Source organism: Amblyomma maculatum, unplaced genomic scaffold, assembly GCF_055883805.1.
Source record: "Amblyomma maculatum isolate TAMU_Amacu unplaced genomic scaffold, ASM5588380v1 scaffold_67, whole genome shotgun sequence".
Classification (NCBI taxonomy): domain Eukaryota; kingdom Metazoa; phylum Arthropoda; class Arachnida; order Ixodida; family Ixodidae; genus Amblyomma; species Amblyomma maculatum.
The window spans coordinates 209,597-235,276 of NW_028146792.1; the positions used below are offsets into that span (position 1 = coordinate 209,597).

Genomic DNA, 25,680 nt, shown 5'->3' on the forward strand with positions numbered 1-25,680 from the left:
CGAGACCTCGTTGACGTCATCCCGCCTGGGCAAAATCTAGCCGCCGCAAAAGCGAGACACATTTTGTCCACGACAGCATGTGCCTAAAGGCTTTCGCCTTAAGAGGAGTAAATTTTATATCGGATATATGACTGAAATTTTTGCTCTAATGTTTGCCTTTGTCTTAATCAGCTATCATGCTGCAAAAGAACACAATTGCCATCAACTTCAGAATTAAGAAAATAAACGATTATTATTATCCTCCTTGAATTGTAGCGTCGTTGCTGTTTTCTTCCTCGTAATCTGTTCTTGTATGGTCTCCTGTTTTATTTCGCCAGATTGCGTTTACCATACAAGAACATAAATATGCTTTATATTAAACTCCAAAAGAAGGAATTGTACTAAGTTGCATGGTTTATAGACTCCGTCAGCTTTACTACTTCGAAAGTCTTTTGCTATGGCTTGCTTTCATTATCACGCATAGGCGCTGCACACCTGGCTTTTAAAAAGAATGAAGCAGTTATTTTAAAACGAGTAATCTATCAACGCCCTAAATGAAAAAATAGAAACAAAATATTATGCCAAAACATGTATTTCAGGTGTAAGATTAAATGTTTGCTTTTATTGATGGAAGCATTACCCAAACGCCGATTTCTGATTAGTCATACTACATAGATTGTTGAAATTGTGTCCTCCTGACAACGTCTCGTAAATGTACAGATATGTGATACTGATAATGAAATCACAGATATCATTATTTGACATGCATGGTTTCATTTAAAATGCGTAAACCTGTTTTTCAAACCGACGTAATCCAACCAGCCCGCATATTTTATAAAACTTCTCATCCTTCCAAAGTTTTAAGACCACCTGCAGGTACTAATACTTGTGTATCTTCATTTCTTCCGTACCGTATTGCAGACCCGAACTACCTACCCTGTGATATTGCGGTCATCACGTGCTCTTCAAACTTCGCGGACAATCTTCGCACTCATTTTTAATTGCGTTAAACACTAACCGACTATAATATTATTCAACCCACCAATTATGTGATGCCTGTAATCGCGCCATTAAGGCAAGAACATGTAATGCAACGTACTCCCTGCATTGAAGATGTACACTGGCGGCTCTTCCTGAAAGCAGACTGTGCGAAAAGCTTAACGTCGGCAGCGCAACGGTGTACAGTAAAAGATTTGCACCTGTTCAGAGTGTTAGTGCGTGCTTGTTTCTGCATAGTAAAAATATAGTGGTAATGTGGAAAACATCCATATCGTTCATGCATTATCTCTTTAGAAAATATATAGTATAGGGACCTGCTTTCAATGACAAAGTCGCTCTCTGAGCAATGAGCGACCTGGGAGTACATTCCTTGCCTTCAAGTTCTGCACTAAAAAAAATACTGACGTCTTAGAAATTTGTTATATTTTGTGGAAGGGCATTATACAGAAGCTCGCCTAACTAATAGCACTGCTCTTACTTTATCTATTTTTTCCATGTTCGTCAAAGCTATGGTACCTGTTCGATTCCACATATCATCTGAAGTAAGTACAGTTTATGCTAGAACAGGTCAGGCATTTTCACCACGATTCCTAGGGAACAAACGAAAAAGTTCAGGGATCTTTATATTTCGGTTTAAAAGTTCAACATGTAAATACCATATATCTGTTAGCCTATATAAAACCGTGTCTATCTTCCATACGTCAAACAGGGCGAACACAGCTAAAAATGAAGTTCTTGTCAGCTGTTCTTTTGTGGTGCTTGAATGGTAAGTGAAAGCCCTCATACCATGGTTAATAGAAGTATGTTCATGCTAGAACTTACTCTTGATTTTGTAGTGGAGTTCAAAAACAGATGTTTACTACGACCCCCCCCCAAAAGAAAAAACAAAAAACCAAACATATATATATATATATATATATATATATATATATATATATATATATATATACATATATATATATATATATATATATATATATATATATATATATATATATATATATATATATATATATATATATATATATATATATATATATATATATATGTATATATATATATAGCAGGGATGTGCATTTCGCCGAAATACGCTATCTATTCAATTTTATTGCAGTGTTCTGATAGCGGTCTTGCTTTTCACTACTCATGAATAGTGCAAATTATTTTTCGATAGAATTTTTACAAGCTTCCCAGCTCAATCAGCAATGTTGCTTCTGCAGGCCGGTGAGTCTGCTCTTAGCTGTAATGCAAAAATAGTTTGATAACCAGTAAAAACACCTGAAATAGCTGATTAAACAAATATAATAGGACTTTAATATCAGTTGTCGACGTTTGGTCGAAAAGAGTTTACGATTAGGTTCGGAATGATTCTATCGGGCTAGAGCGCGTACATTGGGCACATTTTCTGCTGCGAAAGATATGCTGTTGTGTGCCTAGCTTCATATACACACAATGAAATTAAGATGTCGGCAGATTAAAGTTTCCTGCCGAACGAAGATATTTCACCCTTCAGAAGCACCAGTCGTTAGGTCTACACCGTCACCCCAAGGTATCCACTCAGCTCTTTAATAAATAGAGCGTGGGCCGTCACTCTCCGAAAGCGCCATCATTTATCTCCTCAAACACCTTTATTGTAAAGAGGTGCTACACATCCTTCTGTTCACTCATCTTGCATAACAATCAACAAGACAACCTTCAAAAAGAATATCACGCATGACTGGAACAAAAAATTAGTAGGGTTCAATGCTGCTCAACCGAATACGGAACGAAAGCATTAGCTGCGGGTGACCGAGCGTCCTTCTTCTTCTTCGTCGTCTTTGTCTTCTTATTCTTCGCGGCTGTTCAAGATCATTCGTGACTGCGGCCACGGACTACGCTACAGGACGAAGCCTGGCGTAGTATTGCTTTCGCAATAAAACCATCATCGAATTCAAATAAGAGACGCAGTGTCACAAGTCGGCTACTCTCCACTATGCGTACACCCCCTTGGGGACACATCCCCACCTGACCGATAATTGCTTGCTAAGGGAATGCACACACACTTAAAATCACCCACAAGCAACTTCTGTCAACCTGAAACACGAATCATTTCTCTTTTCGCCCAAGCAAAACGTCACTGAATAGAAAAAAAAGCCAAATATGGTTTTGTTTTCGGCAATCATGCTGCTCTCTTGAATTATTAAATATAATGTCTGATTGTGCTCTAAATGTTTGGCCTAAATATGACTTTAATGTTGATGAATAACAATGGAAACATTCGTTGCCTGAAGTGGCGCATGACATGCTTCTTGATATGCATGTTTTTGTAAAGTAACTAATTAAAAGCAGTAAGGTATAAGACAGGGACGAAACAAAAAGAAACACAAGACAAGCGTTAGGCGTCAGTTGATATATAGCGCTCATCTGTCTTCTTCTTTTTTTTTTTGTCCTTGTCCTATGCGCTAGTAATTGTAATTTGTTATAAAACAGCAACTAACCAAGCTTTATCTTTTAGCACATTATAGCACAATGTAAGTGGCAAAGATTAGCACATTTATTTTTCCAGTTAGCTTTAGGCCAGTTTTGTTTAGTTTCTAGAAACTTAGTTGCTAAAAATAAGAAATTACAGTAATAATAACAATCACAGCGAGTTCACTATAGAGCAGAATAGATTGTTTTGCAACGAAACATTGGTGAAAGAGAGTCGAGTTCAGCATTGTGATCGGCGGTATTACATGAACGTTAATTATTTCGCAAATAAAGGCGAGTAATCTTGAGCACATGTTTGGCGGCATGCAAGCGCTTCTACTTTTGGCTGAAGTATCTGCAAAATCTGACTGCTGGAAATGCGGCATGTGGGAGAAGCGTGATTCGTATTTCGAAAGCGCGATGACTGCAATGGCAAGTTCAAAGGCCCATTTAAGGTTCATGTCAAAAATATAGAGCGAGTTTTATATGTTCTTCCATGCGAAAGAGAAGTGCATCAATTCACAAGCAGGACACATTAGCCCCAGTGTCAAATTGTTTGATCTGCACACGTTGGCAGTGACCAGATTCTGTCACAGAAAAGGTTCAAATGCATCGTGCTGGGAACATAAAATCAAACTCTGAAAGGTGGCGAAAATTAAATTGTCCAAATGATACTAAGATGTACGAGTCTCAGTTCCCAGATCTGAATTTTATGCCCAGTGGAAAAACGAGCCTGAGCGAACTAAATTTCTTTATCAGGTATGCTATTAATTGACAAGAATCTGCAAAAAATAAACCAATGAAGTGCTAAGTTACCTTATGGCAAGCACTCGTCGAACGTTGTTAATGGCCGGCAGAAATAATGAGCATATGGTCGGCAGCTCCGACTTCAGCTCACCCTGTTCCATGCCCCAAATGTCACTCTGGAGTCCCACAGCATAGCAAATAAGTGGATAGCAAGTGAGAAGAAGCATGGACACAGCGTCGAGTGGCCTGTGTTCCCCCCTGCCGTATTAAAGGCAATAAACATAATTGCCAGGCTTGAAAATCGTAAGAATTTTACATCAGTACAGATAATTTGAGCTGGCCCACATTATGTACCATGAAAGAACGCACGGTTGCATACAACATAACTAGATAAATGAAGTTGCGTAAACGTGTTCGACTAAGAAATAATCATTAACAAATACCACTCTGCTCCCAATCATCTCCTAAACGCCCACAAATTCAAGAAGACCACTCAAGTGCCTCGAACACATCCGGTCCTGCCAGTGCCTTGTAAGACAAATGCAGAAAGGTTGCATAGGCTTACTTCTCAGAAGCTGGTTTCGATGCCTGCCTAATATAATATCGCCTACTAAAGTGCCAAAACATATTTGTCTACCATGTAAAAGGTTAATTTATGATGTTATCGTTTTTCCGTTCTCCTATTAGGCATATAAGCAAGGGGCTGTTACATTACAATTTTAGGTCACATTTACGTATAGGCTGTTGATGTCGCAAATGGACGCAGTAGTAGGTGGGCGCATTACAATTCTTATACTGGTATGAAATATTGATTCCTATATCTGCAGAAACTGAAGAAATGCTTCCTTTATTGCTCTGGTTCGTAATCGTAACTTTTATTCAAAGACAGCGCCTTGGCTAAATCATTTTGGATGTTGCAGGGATAGCCCACAGAGGCGGGGACCAATTTGTTAATGCGGAGCCGCCAAAGTCGAAGCTCAGCGGTAAGCAACTCTGATATGACCATCTTATTTCCAGTGCAAAAAATGCGGCAATTACATTCTTTTTGAAAAAATAGTAGTTGCCTCATGAACAAAAGTACTAGTTTTCTTATGAACAAAATGAAAAGTGAGGCCTCCTATAGGCACCTTATTAGTCATTAAACATTAACACTGGTAATTACAGTGCAGTAAACGAATATGTGAGGTTCATTTGCACCTAAGTATATGCATGCTCAATTGTTAATAAGCAGTGCAGAAGGAGGTGTCGAGGTGAGAACAGTGAGGTGTTTGAAAGGTTTCACCAACGGTGCAGCGAAAGAGCCATTATATCCTTCTGCCAGCGTGATAGCGACTCATTCGTTCTCGTAGACCCTGCGAGCACTTACATTAGTCACCGCGCAGAATTATGAAATTTCTGTGATTTATTTCCTGCGCTCATTATTGTCAACATGTCTAAAAAAAATGCACATTAGAAACTGCAAAACAGAATGTTAAAAAGCGAATGTAAGCCCAAACAATTCCTGCACGTGAGCTGCTCCGTCAGAGTATTTAGCAATCCGACGACAGAAAATTTTCCTTGACTTTACTCAACTTTGGTTATTAAAGAATACAGCTATTGCGGATTTTAGTAATGATGCAAGGTATTTTCTTCCCTCAACAGGCGGTAAAGGAGGGTGAAAAATAGATCGAGCTCCACTTTTCCGTTTCAGTTTTAGATGCCTGCCAGTTGTGGAGAAGGCATGTCACACTGTGCAAGTGTACAAGTTTGTAACTTTCATCAGCGTCACATTTTTGACATCGCAGTTCAAGTAATATTTGTTGTATCTATAGTACGACAGATATATGTTGCATACAAGGGAAACTGTAAAGTACTGATCTCCTGGGTAATATTGCGGGCTTGTCAGCTATTCACGACCAGAATTGTAATACAAGAGCACGAGAGTCAAATAATTCCAAAGACTATATAAGGAACATGCAGTTCTGTCTACGTTTCAAATTGTTTTGAATCGCTGAATACTTAATCATCTTTACAGCAAATTGTGTTCGTCCTCGAATGTGTCCAGGATGTTAATGGAATCTAAAATATTATGCGGGCTGTAAGTAGGTGACGCACGCGTGCATGTTTTGTTGTAGGCTTTGTACAGTGCCAAGCAGCTGAAACGTTTCGCCTACAGTTCTCCCGGAGGCTAAAATAAAGGGCAATAGTGAAACCCTTAGACTGCAATGTCCCTATACTATACGAAACTATATGTATATATATATATATATATATATAGGTTCTTCTTAGCTAAAGGTTTATGCAAGCGAAAGTTTTGTTATGCTTGGGTAGGCGGCTGTGCTGCTACGCCAGGTTAGACTCATGTAGACAACCGCACGTTTCGCATCGTTTAGTAAGGGTTTGGTTTTACGGTGACGAATACTGTTCGATGCTCACTGAAATAAATTGTCGTCATTTGAAACCTTGGTCAAAGCGCAAGTGGAGTCTCGCGACTCTCTCTCTCGGATACCAAGCCTGTATTAGCCCCGCATTGGGTAGCAAAATGTCTGGGTCTGACAGTAAGCCCAGGTCGAAATTGTCCTTCATCCTCTTGTGGAGAAGTCATGCCTTGTGGCATCCTCTGTTTGAAGCAAAGTTCCTTCCTGTGGAAATCTCCTTTTACAGAGCACAGTTGTTTGATACTGCCATACACTGAAACACATGTCCTGATGATACTAGTACACATCGAGACATTGGTTTCGGGGCGTGGCTCCTGTCGTGTTGTCAACGAACGTCCAGCAAATGCTTCGCGCTTTAATTTAGGTGAACGGCGAATCACGTGCCTCCGCATAAGTGCGAGGCGAGGCTGTGCTTCGGCTGTGAATCGCTCAGCACGTCACGTCGCTGGCACATCTTCACTCCTCCCCTCATAGAGTTTCTTACTCTCACCTAGAGGGAAAGCTGTGCTGCCGTCTATGGGAGTTTACATGGAGTTTTCAGACGCCAGTTCAGCCACCATGGGCGCTCAAAGCATCATGGGCCGGAGAGCTACCGAGTGCAGAACTACAACTTTTGGCCAAAACTAATGCAAAGATAAACGTTGTTCTACCGTAAATAATGTCCTAAGATTGAATATTGTGACTATAAATTTCAAAAAGAGAGAGAAACAGAATGCCAGTGTGAGATTTATCGAATATAAGCGATGACTCTTTCTCCTATTGGCTTAGTTTTGAGCAGCACAAATACCAATATTTCGCACTTAATAGGCAAACTTTGAAATAAAAAAAAAACGTTATGAAAATATTTATGGCTGTACAATCACTTAAGAAAGTTTTTAGTGGAATTTCGGGAAATAGAAACCATTTATTGACGACTTCTGCTTTAGCGCCTTCGCTACTATGGCTTTCGCGGTCTATGTACGCACCTTCAGATGATGATGATGACAAAAAAGAAACATCGCAGTAACGCCACTCCACGTACCCGAGAAAAACCGACTGTCCCGCAACAAGTAGCACACCGGCCCATGATTCTTAGCGCGCCCATGGTGGCTGAAGTGCAGCGCCCTCAGCTTTCCCTCTAGGTAGTGTAAGGAACTCTATGCCTCCCCTTGAAGGTCAAGTTTACCAAGCCGATGGACTTGGCCCTACGAGCCTAGGAAACTTCCGCTTCAACGATTAATTTCCAGCCGCGGTCTTCACAAGATGAACTTAAAAAAGGTTACAAAAATACTAGCTTATAGGAGTCACCCTGTGTGTCACTAGACTAGGACTGAAGCAGCCAGTCAGAAGGCGATAAGTCAATTTCAGCCGTAAAGCAAGCATCCTGTCCAAAAATGCGGCTAACGGAAGGCTTTTGCGCCGATAGCGAAATATCGAATAGCGCCTTGCCGAACTGCGCAAGCACGCCGGAAGCCGCCGGAACAGGAAGCGTGTAATAGTGGTGAGGTAATATGATCAAATACGGTGGGGCCCATGCTGCCGGGTTATGAAGCATCTATAAATTCAAGCACCACAGAGACGAAAGAATCGAGGCACCCTATTTCCACGCGCATGCGCACAACCTAATACGGCGCGGCCCTCCAATTGTTCAGCCTACCTTGCATTCAGCTGGCGTCAGTGTAGCGCTGATGACATGACCGCGGGTCGCATTCTTTGTTGCGAGGATGCATTTCGGAATGCGCGGACCGCTGCCCTTATACAGCAGAGCCCGCGGGTGTGAAGCTATATTTAAGGTGCTTTGTCTGAGAAAGCAGTAGATGAGCTACCTTCGATGATGGCCTGAGTGTTTTGAACTTTTGTTACCACTGTGGCTCAACTGCGTCTCGCTAGTGACGAAACGTGCACAGAATACTTAAAGCGCTGCTGCAGATTTTGGTTCATTTAGTATAGTTACTATGGAATTTGAACTTGCACCAACCAGACGGCGAAGTAAGAGGAATGCATAGATCCGGTCTGTTCTTGCTGCAGAAAACTGCTTCGTACTAAAACCTTCTTTTGTTCCTGAGCTTAAAGTGAGAGGAAACATCCGCTCTTGATTTTTTTAGAGAAAACGCTTTCCCTCACTAAAAAAAAACAACAAAAAAAAAACAGATAAAAATTGGGTGATATGTATGGATGATCAGTGTTTCAGCATTCTTCAGGGATGCGGGCAAGTGTTTTCATGTTCCAAGCTGCACGCAGGGAAAATGTTTGGCCCATACGCAGCTCTGAGCAAGCCTTATAAACATCGCCATTGCCCGTTCCCGCAGAGGAGATGGGCTACATGCACTAATGGCTTTTCCCGAATTGGGATATGGTCAACCCACTTTCCGCACTCCATTAGGCCCATTTACAAAATTGTATTGTCCCAAAACCGAAATCAACTCAGTCACTAAGACGAGGTGTGAGCAACAGCACAAAAGAACATGTTTAGGATGCAACCGAATGACGGCAAACGCCTCGATGTCAAGTTCTCGTGCGCAAGGAAAAAGATTGTTTCAGTGGCTTGTGGGAACAAGAAGATAGATTGCAACCATATTAAGCAACAAAAACAAACTTTGATAGGAGGTTGAGTATTTCTAGCGTGTTCGGTCGCTAGCGAGAGGCAAACCAGGCGGCGGTCCACGCATTCCAAAATACCCTGACGCCAGAATGAGTGCAGCCAACCAAACACAATCCCCATTAGCTCTACATTGACCATAGCCGAATGTAAGGCAAGAGAGAATTGTTTAGTAGTGCTTTCAGAGAACGTGAACGTGGTCGTAGCAATATTATACTTTCTGCCCATCTGGCTAGGCGGCCCCTGCTGACCATCAGTTTCACTTATATTTTACTGAGTCATGCCATCCTCCATTATCCATGCGCGGTCGTAGGCGCCGAAATAAAATAATGCCGACAGTTACGTCCAAGGCCACAGGGGGGAAAATAATATTGTTTCGTTGGCGCGCCCTCGCTGAGGCTGGCGATGGAGCTGCCGTTAGTCGGCGCCAGTAGTAGCAGCAGGTCGTTTAGAGGGCTACGCTTTCCCCGATTCTAATACTATTGATACGGCAGAATGGCACGCGGGCTGTAGTTTTGAAAATTGTTTTAGCAATAAAAACTACAGCATTCAATGAGCCAGTTTCACTATGTCCAGAGCTAAGCTCTAAGTGGCACTTTGTGCCGCTTTTTTCTGCCCACATTAGTTTCTTAACGCAGATACATGGGTTGTCTGTTAGAGGAGTGAAACAAACGGCACGGCAAGAGTCACGATGGGTAGGTTGCCTCATTTGACAAACAATTAAATTTTGTTGGCAAACTCAATCCCTGGTTGCATAATTAGCAACTCACCACTGATATGGTAGTGGTTCGGAGGCCTAGGCTTCACCGCAGCAGAGCCGTGAGGAACCGAGACAACGTCGCCGGGGCAGCGAGGGACGGAAAGGAAGGAAAAACATTTTATACAACTTTTCGCATTGCGAGAAGTGCACAAGTTGAAGGAAAAAATGAAGCTCTAAAAGGAGGCAATCTCCGCCGCTTAGATACGATTGGTTAACCCCAGTTCCCATGTTGGGGAAACTGAGTTCATCTATGTAGTTAATCAGAGGGGTACGAATTCCTCAAGGTTCTGTCCATTGACGAGGGTGGTATTCTAACCTCCTCGCCCATTTGGGCGAGAGATTTTGTACGTTTGGCGACGGCAGTGAGGGTATATTTATGCGCTAACTTGGAAGGAGCGTTTTCTGCGTTGCTGCAGTTCCAACCCCCTTCATGGATTACTGCCTTGTCGTGGCGGAGGGGCTTGCGAAACTCGATGAAGCCGTGAGCTCTGCTACAATGAGCGATAAAATCAGTACTATATATATATATTATATATATATATATATATATATATATATATATATATACTATATATATATATATATATATATATATATATATATATATATATATATATATATATATATATATATATATATACGGAGCTCGAGGTGGATGCAGGTAACAAAGCAGCGGGGAAATCAAGGCGCACCTCCACCACGTGTAAGGTAACGCGAAGGTCGGACTTGGGGGATCAGGTTTTATCGCAGACCTGAAGCCTTGGTCGCACACTGCAGCCACCCACACTCCGCGATGACGATGGGTATCTACAAGAGGGAGCAGGATGAAGATGAAGCAGCACGTTCAGCCGTGTGGAAGATGAAGCGGCACACAGCGCTCACGCTATGTATATATATACATATAGTACGGTTCAGGATGGCACCTAAGCACAGATACGGGCACCAGCGCCGACAACCCGGTGATAGACCGTCTTTTGTCATCTCCTATACCCGCGCTTGCCCCGAACGCTAGCACCGCGCTTCCTTCTCTTCCGCTTTGTGAAGCTTTCCACCGGATGAAGGGGAAGGGGGACAGGAAACGCACTAAAGATGTCCGACCACACACACACATGCCCAACAGACTACACAGGGTATGGACGATAACACACGAGGCCACATTAACACATCAATCGCAAATGTATAAACAAAATCCCTGCTGAGTAAGTCCGGGGAGGCCGCTCGATGCTCAAGATATCTTCAAGTTAAACCCTCCGTCGGCAACAGCCGCTCACCCCAGTGCGCAAAGGCGGCGCAAAAGGCGTGAACGCTGTGTCTGGCTCGAACGTTGACGCCTTGGGCTTGTCCTCATCTTCCTTTTCACCATGCGTGATCGGGGAGGAGTCCTCATCCTTGGCGTTCACATAGAGGGACTCATAACCCTGCTCATCTTCGCCGCTCCTGCCCTCCGCAGCCTTGGTCTCGTTCTTGCTATATCCGTCGACGTCTTTCGTGTTTGTGGATCCTTTTAGCTTAGGCGGAAGTTTGGACTTGCGTACGTTCCGAATTATTCATTTCTGCCCTGTATCTCCACTGAGTGCCTGATCTATGTCGCCGTACGAAACCTTACCTGCAACTACGAGGGCGAAAACCAGCACTGCAATCGAGCATTCAACTCTAGCACCTCGATTTTTTCGACGCTTTGCTCAGCAGACACATCTCTTTCCAATCGAGTGGTGCGTCTCGGTGAGCTGTTTACGACGCTCTACATCTGCAGCAGATGAAGCGTTTCTCTCCTCTGCGAGGTGGTCGCCAATACCACGCCGCAGCTATTGTTTCTTAAGCCATTCTCGCTGCTCCCTCCAAAAGTACATCAGCCACTCTTAGTGGGCCAGACCACCATCAACCTTGATTGCAGGTAACAAGCGCATCAGCAGCTCCTGCTCCTTCCGTTCACATTCCGCAAACTCTCTTCAAGGTTTTGGATCTCTTTCACGTACCTGGTTATGAGTGTCTCCAGCTCCACAAGCATATCCTTGACATGGGCTTCGGCTTTTCGTTCGATAGCCTGCGTGGACTTTTCCAGTTACCTGTTCTTGACGTGTAGGCCTCTGTTCTTGGCCCGTTAGTCATCCAGATTGCGACAAAACTTCTCCACAGCAGCCGCATATGCCAGTTCAAGCCGCTGCTTGGTCACCTCGGCCTCCGCCTTCTTGCGTGTTAGCTCACTCACCCCATGGCTGTGGATCTCGACGGCCTCGAGCATGTGGTTACGCCTCTACTCCACCAGGTGGGTTGGTGTTGTTCTCACAGCAATGCTCCAGAGCATTCCGACTACGCCGGTGCTCCGTCCACTCTGCCTCCAACTCCACCTGATGCAACTTGCTCAATTCCTTCACTTTGTCTTAAGAGGCATAGCGCTGGGCACCCGGTTTATGGGCCTCCTGGTGGAGCCGCTGCCGCAGCGGCGCGCACACGGCCTCCAAGGTCTCGACCTGCGGGAGGGCCTGAGCCCGCCAAGGCTCCGCCTCCTGCCGCTCACGCTTTCAGTAGTGCTCCAGCTCCTCCTCTCTCGAACGCACCCGTTCACGCACCGAGGCCTGTGCCCGCGGTAGCTCCACCTTCAGTTAGTGCACCCACCGCTGCAGCTGTGCCGACTGCTCCACATTAGGCTTCATCTAGGCCCTAAAGTTCTCCTCTGGCTGCACCTTGCTCAGCTACTCGTCCAGCTCCCGCCTCAACTCCTTCACATTACCAATGTGCGAGAGGGTGCGCTGGAGCTCAGCCTCCAGGTCGCGCTCCCGTTCGGCCAGCTGCGTCCGTAAAGGTGGGTTCAGACGGGAGGACCGGAACGCGGATGGTCCGCGCGCGTCATCGCTACCCGCTCCACACGTGACGTCGACGTCACTGCTCTGAGCGACGGGCGGCGCGGACTGAATATGCCAAGCGCCTTTTTCAGTCCGCGCTGACCGAGATTGTTTTTGCTCTTTTTGTTTTATCGCTGCTACCTCCGCGTTGCTACGCCCGCGCGTTTCGTCTCGTATTCAGTTCGAGCGGCGTATTGTTTGTTGTGCATGCGCTGCGTCGTTCGCTCTGTGGTCGCTGCAGTGCATACTTTTTTGTGTTTGTGCTTGTGGGTGTGCCGGAGTTGTAGCTTTACTCGGTTTCTAGTGCTTATCATGGGTGAAGTAGCGAAAAAAGCGCTCAGTGATGAAGCGACAGTCACGTTTTTAGCGCTCGTTGATAGCTGCCCACCGATATAGAGTATTGACGATGCTTGCAATAAAGAACGCTTGCAATAAATGAACGCTTTTTCGCTTCCTCGTCATCCTCGCACACTTCACGTAGAACAGCAAGAGAAGCAAGGCGACGGTTTCGCTCGGCGTCCATGTTGAAACTCTCGGTAGAAAGGTTTTCGGCAGCGCGTCCAGTAAAGCTTCAGTGACGACCAGGGCCACGACAGTCTGTGGCGCACGCGGCAGCGACTGCGACGCCAATCGTTGAACATCTGCGGCGGGGCCCTGGAAGCTTTCCTGGGGCCTCTGCCGGCGAGCACTCAGGCGCTACTATTGAAGATTCGGAGTGTGGAGCTCGACGTCCGTCGGTCTCGTTTGACGCACCGCGCTCGACGGAGGTGGGCGGCCTCCCACAGCTGCCACTGAAATGTTACGGTGCATCATGGCACCTAAGGACAGCAGCAGGCACAAGAGCTGACAAGCCAGCAACCAACCTGTATTCTTTTGTCATCTATCCACGCACTTGCACGCGCGCATGCACCGCGCTTCCTTCTCTTCTCTTCTGCGCCGTTACAAGGCAAAGAGTAAAAGTGCAGCGAGAAACGGTTTAGTGTGACATGAGTGGTACACTCCTCGCTGTCATGATGCGCCACGTTGCATCGATTCTTCGCATGCAGTTTCATAAGCGCCAATGCGGGAAATACGAAAAATCACTTCACGGAGGCCCACCTAAAACGAGAAAACGACAAACAAAACTGCATGGAAGCGCCACCTAAATAGCAACTACTTATAAGCACTAGAGAGTAAGATAACTTAGCATCCGGCACTTTTTGAGAGAACAGGAAGCATCAGTGAAAAAACCGAGGCTGCAGCGATAATAACTGCTTCGCAAGCAATATAGCAAGGCCTGCAAAGCCATGTTGCCAATAAAAACGCAGCTATTAAAGCAAGCACAATATGCGTGTTGCAAGCAAAGTACAAATTTAGAGGAAAACTTTAAACAAACCGCTGCTTTTGACAGACACACTGTATTGCTCTATATTTATTCTGTTTTGTTGGACTGTTGGAGGTCAGGGCCTTATTAGTAGCCAAATAATTGTTCATGACAGTTTTTCTTCGAAGGGTTTGGTAAGCTGCAAGCGCGCTGAACCACTTTAGAACAACCTTTACCTTAAGCTATTCAAGGTTTGCTCAATGCTAAGTATCGGTGTATAATAAACGAAAAAAAAGGACAAAGAAATATCAAAAACAACAAAAATAAAACTTTAGCGAAGTGAAACAAGACCATCCGTCTGTGTGAAACGTTTACCGCAGAGCTTAGCTGCTGCCCTTAATTTTTTCAACTGCCACTTTGCATTTCGTACGCGTGAAGAGATATGCGCTGATGGAGGTTTTAGATCGCACTTTCAGTGCAGATTTGGTATACTCCACGTTCAATTTCACTGTCCCCACTTTTGGTTAAAGCACCCACTACGATGACTCAGAGGTTACTGTGCTTGACTGCTGAATCCGAACACATGTGTTTATTCTAGGCAGGAGCGCCATTTTTTGGTGGAGGCGAGCAACAAGGCGCTTATGTACTATATGACGTCAGTGGAAGTTAAACGACACCCCGACATATTTAATAGTCATTGTTTCTAGGGGGCGTTTAACCCTATTAATCAAACAATTTTCGTTAAATCATGGACACGGTAAACTTTTAAGAAGTGAATTATTCTTTAATCTTTCTTTCTGTTCTTACGCTCCCAATCGAAGCGCGTAGAAGCGACTTTATCACAATTCGACACAAGATGTGACTAGCGTATCACGAATGCATGCAGCCAATCGCCGGTGCGTAGACATTGTCCAAAACTGTTGTAGTCGGTTGGGTGCAATATGAGCTATTCAGGACTACTTTAAATAAACGTCATTGATTCAAGGTAGGATACGTTTTAGTGTCACTTGCATTGCCATCTCCGTTCTTAAGAGAAAAACTGTGCCGTGAAAGAATTATGTTTTAGTTTCTGTTATCTACTTGTGCGTGTTTGGAATGCGGTAGGAAGAGAGGGTGAATTGTAGTCAAATTCGTGCTACAAAGACTGCTACTGCATCTCTAGATTTCTACGCACCTGCGTGCCCTATTCACGGGACAGCAGGCTTCTTTCCTACGCTGCACTGCGACCATAATTGCAGCCGTCGATCGCTGCCTCCCTCCACCACGCGTGGCACGTTTACATATACTTGAGATGACGACAAAGACCATATCCAATACATAAATGCTTTCTCTCTCCCTTTCAAACGTTCCTATGCTGGAAGGTTGCGTCGGCACATTTTGCATGTCTTGGGAACAGGAATTAAACTTTTTTGAAGCTGAATAAAATCACGGAATAACACATACGTAGACCTGTTATTGTCGTACGCTGAATTGTACTATGGTACGTAGCACTGAATAAACACAGATTACACTGGATTTTAACATTTCAATTTATAGCGCTAGCCGCCAAGGTTCGAGAGCCAAAAAAGCTGGTTAAATTGTTTCGCTTATAGAGCGCGCTTTTCGTGATCATATGTTTTGTTACAAACATCCTAAAAGCAAAACTAATATTCTGCGTCTTTTTTTTTTTTTTTCAGGGTTTGCAGAAAATGTGTGCGAAATGAAAAAAAACCTTAATGGAAAACACTGCGGAGTCCCATTTTTTGAAAGACGGGCTTATTACGATAAAACAAATAACACGTGCGTACTGTTCGTTCCTTTAAGCTGCGGTGACACTAATGGAAACAATTTCGCCAGCCGTCAGGACTGTTTTAAAACTTGCATCCGTAAGTTATAAATACTGCACTTATTCGGTGTCCTTGTATTTTTTTTTTTCGTTCTTTCATTGTTCAGAGGCGTGCTAAAATTGGTTTCGGTAGAAACCCGAATGCAAAAAAAAAAACGAGAGTTTATTACACAAAGTAATGTTTAATTGGCGTCCTTCACGCCATTGTCAATCAACTATTCGTCTTTTTCTGCTCAGAGTTACTCCCCCCCTACGAATAAGCTGCGAGTGAAGGCGCCGTATACTCATTTTCTTTCATCGGTAGAGAATCGGGGAGACCTCGTGAGCTGAGCTGAGCTCGGATTTTGTAAGGTGACATAGGTAGGAACCAACCTTGTGTCTATTACAAACATTGCATTGTTATCACAAACAGCAGGGGGACTACTTGAAATTTCCATCTCACCTTTACTTATGTGAAATATTAGTTTTATACGCTCGTCCGGTGGTATAGAGCTGAGTTTCTAACTGTTTTCGCATGGTTTGTACAGACATATGCCCTAAGGTGAACGCAATTGTCGAAAACATAATAAAAAACTTACCACTCATTTACTGCCGTTCTGATGACGACGCGCAGTTCATTGTTCAATATTCGCAAACCAACTCCTTTCATGACATATCGAAGCGGGCCTAATAAAACAGGCTGTGACAGGTATGGCTGTATTTTGTATCTCAATGTGGTTATTTAAATGATCTTATTTGCAATGGAAGTTGCCTACGTCGTTAAAACATTGAAATCAACTAGTAAAAGATCACTTTATTTTCTTCTGTTGGGTCAACAGGTGCACAAGTAAGCCGCGCACGTTAAGGCCCAAATATTAGAATAAGTTCGAATTCCCTCGAGTACGAGAACATCCCAAAACATCACAGCCCCAGTAGTCCTGAACTTCTGCGATGCATCAAATGAGAAATTTTACAGCTAAACCCAGAATGCCACACGTAATTCTCAGTATAGCTAGGGCTGCTCGTGGACAGCAATCACCAACAGCACGTTTTATCAATTATCTAGTACCATAAGCACTACCATTGGATATAAGATTAAACATCAGATGTCTCACTTGATTGCGAATGAGATTAAAATAATTCACAATAAATTACTTCTCATAGGCTTCTAGAAAAATATTTTTAGACAGCAGGGATAATCTCGCAACGTTGTTTCCTGAGTAGGGCTAGCATGGACAATCCCGACTGCTTTTTCTCAGGTGCCGAGTCTGAAAACTTTCGGAAAAATGCAGCGCTGAGGTTACCTATTTTGAAAGGGCACCCATATCGATGACGGGACACATATCACTTTTCTTGTTTAATATGTTTGCAGGAAATATAGACTTTTTCGCTCCGCCCGCTGTCATTGTCGGGAACCTCGAAAAAAAAATCCAGGGCCCGCTTGCACAAAACAATCTTAAGACTGTCTTAGCTAAGTCCAGACTTAACTGGAGTCTAAAGAATAGGCCACTAGCATGGACGCTTAAGACTGGAGTCAAGACTGGGCTTCAGTCGTGACTTGAATAAGTCGCTTGTATGATTACGACTCTAGTGCTGTCATGGTTAAGACACAAGGACGCCAGGTGTCTAAGTAGAGAAATTAGGGAAATACAGGGATGCGCTGGCACTGTCCCTGCTGTAAGATGTACACATTCCGTCAATTTTGCGTTGTGCAAAATCCGTGCCATTGCTTTTTGCGGCTTAAGATTGTGTTACGAGGAAAAATTCCCCAAGTGGTTGCTGAGGCCGTTCTGGGAAGCCACTCTGGTGAACATGAACCCGAAGCGTTCGACGTTCGGAACACGAGCCGTCTTAAATAAGCTTGGTCTTTCTAAAGACACCATTTAAGTCTGGACTTAGCTCGGACTTTATCGTGCAAGCCGGCCCAGGTTTTCATACACGTGTGATGTCATTATAACCTGGATTTAATTTTGCCAAGAAGAGAAGAACGCTACATTCAAAGAATATGATTTGAACAATGTTGAGTTTATCGCAGATTAGCCACGACTTCACCGCATGATCGGCCTTTTGAACTTCTGACTAGCCATGCTAAACTCACGTATTTGCTTCACATTGTCCGTCCTGGAGACGACGTACTGTGCAAATGAGTACTATAGTTAGTAGAGCCTGTTTTAGCTCTGAATAACTTTAGACGCTCTTTGCTCGAATGTATCAATTCATCTGTCTTCCTTGGTTTATTGTTATTTTACAGCTTTTCTGAATTGTACTCTCTAATTCTAATGCCTCTCTCGAAAGGCATTTACGTACGTTAGACGTAAAGGTCTTCATTAGACAACGGCGTTGCCACAATGATTAGGATTTTCATTAAAGAAGCTAAGGTGACGAACTATATATATTATCGGCCACGAATATTAAATATTCCTTTAGCCGCCAGTGTTAGTCCGCAGAGAGCAAGAGGGTGGTGCATCCGGTTATCCAAAGAAGCCAACAGCTGCAGAAAGCCAAAAGTGTGCTCTGACTGAACCAATCGAATAGCTTTCTTCTTAATTTGTTTACCAGTGAGGCGCGCTATCCACTACACAACTGCTACAGCTGTTTGAATATTACAAATAAATTGGACTCGATTGAAGCGAAAAATTATCTGCACTGCAGTGGCTGTTAGGCACATTTATTGTCCATCAGCACCACTCTTTTAAAAGCATTTAAAAATGTACAACACATTTCTAACAACTTTGTTAAAAATGTTACCCGCCGCCTTATTGTGGGCACACGGTGGTTTACAGTCGCCATTGCCCTTATTTTTACAGTATTCTAACTTCAACCGCTTTGAGTAGAGTGTGGCCGCTGCCTTTTTATCTCACCGCTACTACTGTTGCAGGACCCCTTTTCGATAATCTAGCCTATTCAGAGCAGGTCTTTATTGATGGAGCGGTGTCGTGATGAATTCCCATTTCTGGTCGTTAAATTTCACATGATCGCTTCGCCGCCGGATAAGATGAAATTGCTCACCATGCTTGCAGAAATGAAATTAAAATAGCGTATGTGATTTATCCACACCGTGGAGCTTACATCCATAAGTAGTGCGAGAAGCGTCATAAATATATCGTCATGTTCTCGGCTTCCTACACCCCCTTTCTCGAAGCAGCACTATATGCCTCTAATGTGGCAGCCACAGTACGCTTGGTAATGAATAGCCTTATCATGCTGTGTTTACTCCCGTTGTGCTGTCGCAAACTGCGAGTATAAGGCCAAGATTTAATTTGTAATAAGATCAATGTTTGCGACACAGCAATGAATAATCCTTCAGTTCTTTTCCATCATACAAAGAGATACCCTGTAGGCATGGAAATGTAAACATGGGGTGTCTCAACGCGCGATTACTTCCAGGAGTAAAACTTGACCGCCGGAAACTAACTTTTATCGTTGAGGCAAAAGGCTGTGTTATGAAGGGTCGGCGCGTTTCTTTTCTGCGCGCGCATGTTCTATAACGGCGCATTACGAATCAGTCAATGCAAAGTAATATAAAATATTCGTGGGGGTTATTTTTGTCAAACTGACTATAGCGAGAAAGCAAGAACTTTTTTCGTCTTGATTTACCTCGTGGAGTTGCTGTTTTTACATGATGCTTACCCGGTACAAACGTTCCGTGGTTATTTGCCTGGTGGGCTGCAGTTCAAGCTGCACTTATGGCGCCATCTGAGAGCCGCCGCGTAAGAGGGCGAAGGTTTGCCCATTGCCTCCGATATTGGGTGCGTTGCAGCTGCGTGCTCGTTCTTGGAGGCTATGTGTTTTATCTCACATGTGGTGCCATCTTTGAGCCGCCCTGAAAACGTTAGATGTTTCCCTTTACTTAAAACTGGTTAGATCGAAGAAAAGCACCCGCCGCATGGCTCAGTGTCAAAGACGTCTACTAAGAATACATGTTCGAACTCTACCCGTTACAATCAGCTGCAATATTTTGAAGCGAGAACTTCACTAAAACAAGAAGTTTGAGCCGTCGGGTATGCACTATTTTCACCTTGAGGATTCAGAGGTCAAACTTCTGTGTTAAGCCTGGTGGTCGACATGTGGCTTTGAGACATAGTCATGTAAGCCACCAAGTAGCCCGTGACCGCTGTCGAGGTCACGTGATCTGGTGGTCGACATATGACTTGGAGGTATAGTCACGTAGGCCACCATGTGACCCGGGACAACTGCGAAGGTCAAGGTAACGTGAGGTGGCGTCAAGGTAAAGGGCACGTGACAAGGTGGTCGCCAAGTGACTTCAGAGAGTAGTCACATAGGCCACCATGGCGTTCCGTGACCACTGCCAACGCCAAGCTCCAGGCCAAGTTCAAGGTCACGTGACGTGGTGGTCGCCATGTGACTTTGAGGCATAGTCACATAAGCCACAAGTAACCTGTGACAACTGTCAAGGTCAAGGTCACGGGGGGTGACGTCAGTGTTACATGGAAGTAAAGGGCGCTAGAGGGTCGACATATTTATAAATAGGAGCCCCCGGGCTCCTGCCTAGGTTTAAGCACTGCTCGAGATGGAGGAGGAACACCTTGCTCCAATAGCGCGTTGGTACGCGAAGGCGCACGTCGTAATGAGACCCTTAAAATGCGGGGTACCGAAGAGACCGATGCAGAACAGGCTTTACGTTTGGAGAAATTCACAATGGGCTTAATCCAAGCTTGGTAATGAGCATAGCCTTGTACATATAGTGTTCGCTCTCCTCAAGGTTCAACAAAAGTTAAAACAGAAGCACGTTTTTCACTCTGAATGCAAGGAAAGAGGTCGGGGTCAATCAGGATTCATCCCTGCCTCTTATGGATAGCAAACTTTAAGAGACTTCCCATGGAGACTCATGTTCTGGATCAGCTATACTGGACTAATGTGAAATACCAACTCGAGGCCACGTGGCTATAACCTCCCCAAACGTCATAGCCAATCAAAGCAATGGCACAAGGTCATAAAAGATTATTGTTCGGAGGTGCTAAGGGTATTAGTGAATTCCTATAAAGCACCGATGCTAGTCTGGCCATACCACAGCTGTTACACAATACTGAGTTGTCAGCTGACCAGGCGTAGCAGCCCTCGCAGACGTCGCCCATGGAACCATTGTAGACTTGCCAATGATTGAGCTGTGAACGAGCTGGTGCTCTTGTGCAAAAAAAGAGCAATTCGAGAATGCTCGTTACCACGAGTTTCAGAGGTAGGCGGGCGAATAGACAAACACCAATTAGAGTATTACTGTGCCGGAGCTGCTTGAAGGAAGCCGCTGTCATAGCAAGTTTTACTACTTCTCAAAATATCTTAATGCTGGCAAAGTTCATTGCTAACAATCTCGAGAACGACGCCGGGAAGATTCACTCGATCACTTGGTGAATGCCAGTGATGGTAGTGGAATTCGGCCCCCATTAGAAATTCTAAGTCTTGCGGTCTCTATATCTGCGTCAATTATTTCTGGCGTATGTAGTAATGTGGAAATGCATTTTTGTTACGAAAATAAACATCTTCTAAGAAGGCCTTTAGAGGATGGTGAGCTCTGTGTTATTGCAACCTTCACTGATTAAACATTTTGATAAGCTCCAAACCCCTACACTGTACGTCATGCATGTCTCTCCAGTTACTTTCGCTCAACACAGTGAAGTCTACTGAGAGCATTGCTTTTCTCAGACGCGTCCCCAAAGCAGTTACAAATTTCTTCCGCGAAACGCTCCGAGCTCACAGATCGCGCTTCATGGCTGTCAAATCATGTGTGCGCAGTATGATGCAAAACTAAAGGAGCATTGGCCAGCGTATTGGTGCAGCCCAGCGACTGTATTTTCCCACGCGCTAGTAATTACAAGCCACATGCGCAGGTCATACCAAGCGCTTTCTGGAAAAGTTCCTCGCTTTCGGTAAGGTTGTCAAGTGGGCGCTGCCGCTTGTTGCTACTGCCAATCGCCTTTTGAGGTTATTCTTGGGGGCACGGGTTTATAGACTCCGGCTCCATAACCGTTGAGCGATCCGAATGACGTCCACGCACATTCACTACTCTATTAAATGTCTTATTTACAGGTATGCTAACTTTAGCCGTGATAGTCAGAGCGAAAATACCGAGCTTCTTCGCCCTCTCCTCTCATTTGTTCTTTTGGCGCGAGTAAAAATATTGATAGAAGAGGTCTAGGTGTAGGTTCCTAGATTTTAATGTCCAAAGTGAATCAGGTTAAGCAGGACTCCGTAGCGGACGGCGATGGAAATATCGATAACCCAGGTTGTTTTGCTAGGCAGTGCCATCTTAAGAAGAAATGCTCAAACTTCTGAAGCGGAGTGAAAATTTGCTTCTAAAATTTGTCATGCGCTCACAATGTGTTAATAAGTGCGGAATAGAAAATCAATTTTACTCCTGTTTGGAAATAAATAGCAATAGCTGCAAAGGCATTGATCCTTACAGTGCACTTTTACAATATGTTCATATGTATTAAGTACGACAAGTATTCGGTAAGAACACTATTATGTTCAAAACCGGCTTACCAAAATATGATGAAAGGTTTCGAGTTTATGTCGGACGCAGTTTTTTGCTTCAAAGAAAACGACGTATATATATCGGTATGCACTTTAAATATCAGTTATTGTACGAGTGGTCCAGGAACAAAAAGCCGCAGGACACGTGCTGTAGGCATATCTTTCGAGCGCTCGAGCTCCAGAAGGCTTTCCGAGTATACTCTGTGGTCTAGTGGCCCGATCAGCCGCCTCCTATGCTGGTGGTACGGACCGTAACGCTGTACTGAGAGGAACAATCCAGTTACACAAAATATTCAAACATTGCGTAGGACTGGTGATCTGCTTTCTTTTGGATGAAATGCTTGGGAAAAAGGTTTTGGAACAGCTTGTTGCTTGAAGGCTCCGTCATCTAGATTACTGGCCTGCGAGCCATAGGCTAGCATGAAGAGCGGCCGAATTCCATTTTCTAGAAAGACGCCGATTTATGCAGGATAGAGAAAAACGTTCTTGAAAAAAGCGCATCAGCCCCCATTGCGAAAGAAAGTGCGCGATCGAGTCTCGCGTAGGCTCATTGCAAGAACTAAAAATAAAAGGCGGTCGGGGCTTCAATGTGGCAGGGCAAAACACAATGCGGCCCAAATAGGCTGAGGCGGCAGGGAAAAAGCGCCACGGCAGTAAATAAAAGTGCATTGCTTCCTGTGTGCCAGCAACTCACGGAAAACGACTATGCAGAATCAAGATAAACGTTCTTCAAAAAAGCGCATCAGAAGCAATTACGAAGGCAAGTGCGCGATCGAGTCTCGCGTAAGCTCAATGCTAGGATTAAAAATGAAAGGCAGTCGGGGCTTCAGTGTGGCAGGACAAACCACAATACGGCGCAAATAGGCTGCCGCGGCAGGGTAAAAGCGCCTCGGCAGTGAGAAAAGAACATTGCTTCCTGTGGGGAAGCAACCCACGGAAAACCGCTAACACGTGTTAGGAGCCCCGCTTCCTCACTCTTCGTGGTAATGCTGTGTTCCACCATTCGTATAGATCAGGATCATTTGTGCCACTCGCCTACAAAGCATCCGTGCCCCAGCAGGGCTCTCGCCACGATCTACCCGTCCTTAAATTTCAGCAAACTTCTCAAAGTTCATTGACGCTTCGAGCGCATGTCACATGCGGCGATAAGTAGTGTGAGCATGGGAAATTGTGCTTCCTACTCACGCACCCAGACGAAGTGCATAGAACACTCGTAGCCTAAAAGCCAAAACAGGGAGTAGGAGCTCTACACATTAACACCAGCCAAAAATTTGATTTTGGTGCATGCTGGAAAAACCTTTTTGTTTGAGAGCGCAGCTCTTTGCGCCCGTGTCTGGGTTTCTTGTCGGCGTCGGCCTCGTAACCAGCTGCGCCCCCTTTCAGCTTCCCGGCTCAGCCCCCTCTTCCTGCGTGGCGCCGACCGCGCGTGTTACCTGATTGCGGCGCGCGCTCCCCCGTTCGCCGCTGCTTATACCCCCCTCCCCCCCTTGCTGAGTGGCGGCGAGGGGCTCTCCGGTTGCCTAAACACTGGCTCGCTATCATCTGATCAAGGTGCGTGAATTTCAAGCTGAAACTCAGAGTCACGTTCTCTTCACTTGCTAGCGGCGTCAGCGCAATCAGTCAGTCGCTGCTATCTGTTCGTCGCGCAACGTTCCTATGGGCCCACGCGCTGCCTCCCGCAACCTCCCGATAACTTAATTGCTCTCCACATTTCTCCGACCACAAAGCTTTTTTCATGAAAGCCAAGAACTTTTAGTGGAGTGTTTCTTGAAGGAATACGTGTGAAAAATAAAAAAAAAAGTCTGTAATTGTACACATGAGTCTTGGTCGAAATCTTTGCCTCAATCTATTGACAAGGTGAAAAAGCTATGAGCTGCGCTCAAATTTTGCATTAGGAAGTAACGTAATCGCCGGCAGTTTTTTTTTTTTTTTTCACAGAGCACTGCACAACTGGCCGAAAAAAAAAAAAAACCTGCAGTCAGCAAAACTGTTATCGTAATGAATAAACTACATGCTTTGCTTGCATTTTTTCAGCCAACTCACCCTGTTTGAAAGAAAGACCAGGAATTAAAAATGGAACCAACGGCTACACTTACGTGCCCAAATTTGGCGTTTGTGCAAGTGTGTATTACGGTGAAAAGGCAAAGTACTGGCCACTGTACAACAGATTCCGTACGGAAGAGGAGTGTCGGCGAAAATGTGCCCCGGAAGTGCCATTGCGGCTTTCATAATATTGTATATAAAAGAAGCACCCGTTTGAAACGAATTGCGAATGTCTCTCTTCATCTGGCACCACAATGTCGCAAAGCAAGCATCCAGATGGATTTAAAGGCAGCAATCCAATGCGGCTTTTGACGTTTTTACCCTTTGCTTACAGCAGTAACTCTTAGAGATGCAGGTGGAGTATTTCAAGTAGGTATATCCCACCTTCTAAGTCCTTTTGCGCTTTTAATATGCCACGAAATATCAGAGTTCCGCCGATATTGTACGAACAGGGCGAGGCGTCAAAAGTAACGCGCACCGAACAGCAGCCTTTACCTCTTTCCGGAAGTCCAGGGTGGCGAGATCGTGGTACCGTGCCCATATACACAAAGCCCCTAACATGCACAGCGTATCATATTACTCGGCAGGAAAAAACTGACATGTGGCGGTGGTGTGCGCTCCGTAATTGCGAAAATAAACCAAACCTATAAGTATTTGTAAAGATCGCTGTAGAGACGTCTCATTCTGTAAAATAAAGTTACACACTAATCAGAGTCAATGAAATCTGGATCCTAGGACTGATCAACCAATAACTAGGCAACCACGTTGATAAGACGAATCACATAAAGAAAAGAGGCCAAAGTGAAAGATTTGTGATGAAGGGTTCAGGCTGTTCTGATAAACAGAATAGTGTATAGCATCTCCTCAGGTTAGGGATAACGGAGAAGAGCAAAATAAAACACATCTTAAGGCAGGCATATAAAGCAGCACTGGCGCTACCCCCCTACACTTCTACGGAAGACTTCTTAAACAAGCGGTCTACAATAACATCACGGAACTGTGCGAGGTACACATAATCACACTGTTAATGAGGCTTGCCACTCTGTCAACGGGTTGGACGAACCTGGTAACTATAGGACTACGAAACATAATCCCGGAAAGAAATGCACTCGTAAAAGTGCCGACCGAATTGATGAATGCAGTCACTATCAAACCCCTACCAAAACATGTACTCTCCTTTTCAAGAAGGCAGGAGAAGGACAAGAGCAAAGGCCCTCAAGGCCAAGGTGCAAAGCTTCGAATACACTTTTTATGTAGACGTGGCTAA

General features: G+C 44.5%; 1 protein-coding gene across 2 annotated transcripts; it reads left to right on the plus strand.

Annotated features, from left to right (window-relative positions):
- Window positions 1-1,683: 1,683 nt before the first annotated feature.
- LOC146170697 (kunitz-type serine protease inhibitor bitisilin-3-like) lies at window positions 1,684-24,636 on the plus strand. 2 transcript variants are annotated; one of them, XM_084586842.1, is made up of 4 exons: window positions 1,684-1,744; window positions 5,094-5,156; window positions 15,751-15,939; window positions 24,405-24,636. In XM_084586842.1, the coding sequence occupies exons 1-4, from the start codon at window positions 1,705-1,707 to the stop codon at window positions 24,599-24,601; spliced, it is 489 nt and encodes a 162-aa protein (XP_084442968.1). In that variant the 5' UTR covers window positions 1,684-1,704; the 3' UTR covers window positions 24,602-24,636. The 2 variants fall into 2 exon arrangements, with proteins under 2 accessions (XP_084442968.1, XP_084442969.1); XM_084586843.1 differs by lacking the exon at window positions 15,751-15,939.
- The last annotated feature ends 1,044 nt before the right edge of the window (window positions 24,637-25,680 follow it).

Coding starts and splice junctions, on each gene's coding strand:
- LOC146170697 (XM_084586842.1), top strand. CDS start 1,705: ATGAAGTTCTTGTCAGCTGTTCTTTTGTGGTGCTTGAATG. Junction 1,745..5,093: donor TCTTTTGTGGTGCTTGAATG/GTAAGTGAAAGC, acceptor TGGATGTTGCAG/GGATAGCCCACAGAGGCGGG. Junction 15,940..24,404: donor CTGTTTTAAAACTTGCATCC/GTAAGTTATAAA, acceptor GCATTTTTTCAG/CCAACTCACCCTGTTTGAAA.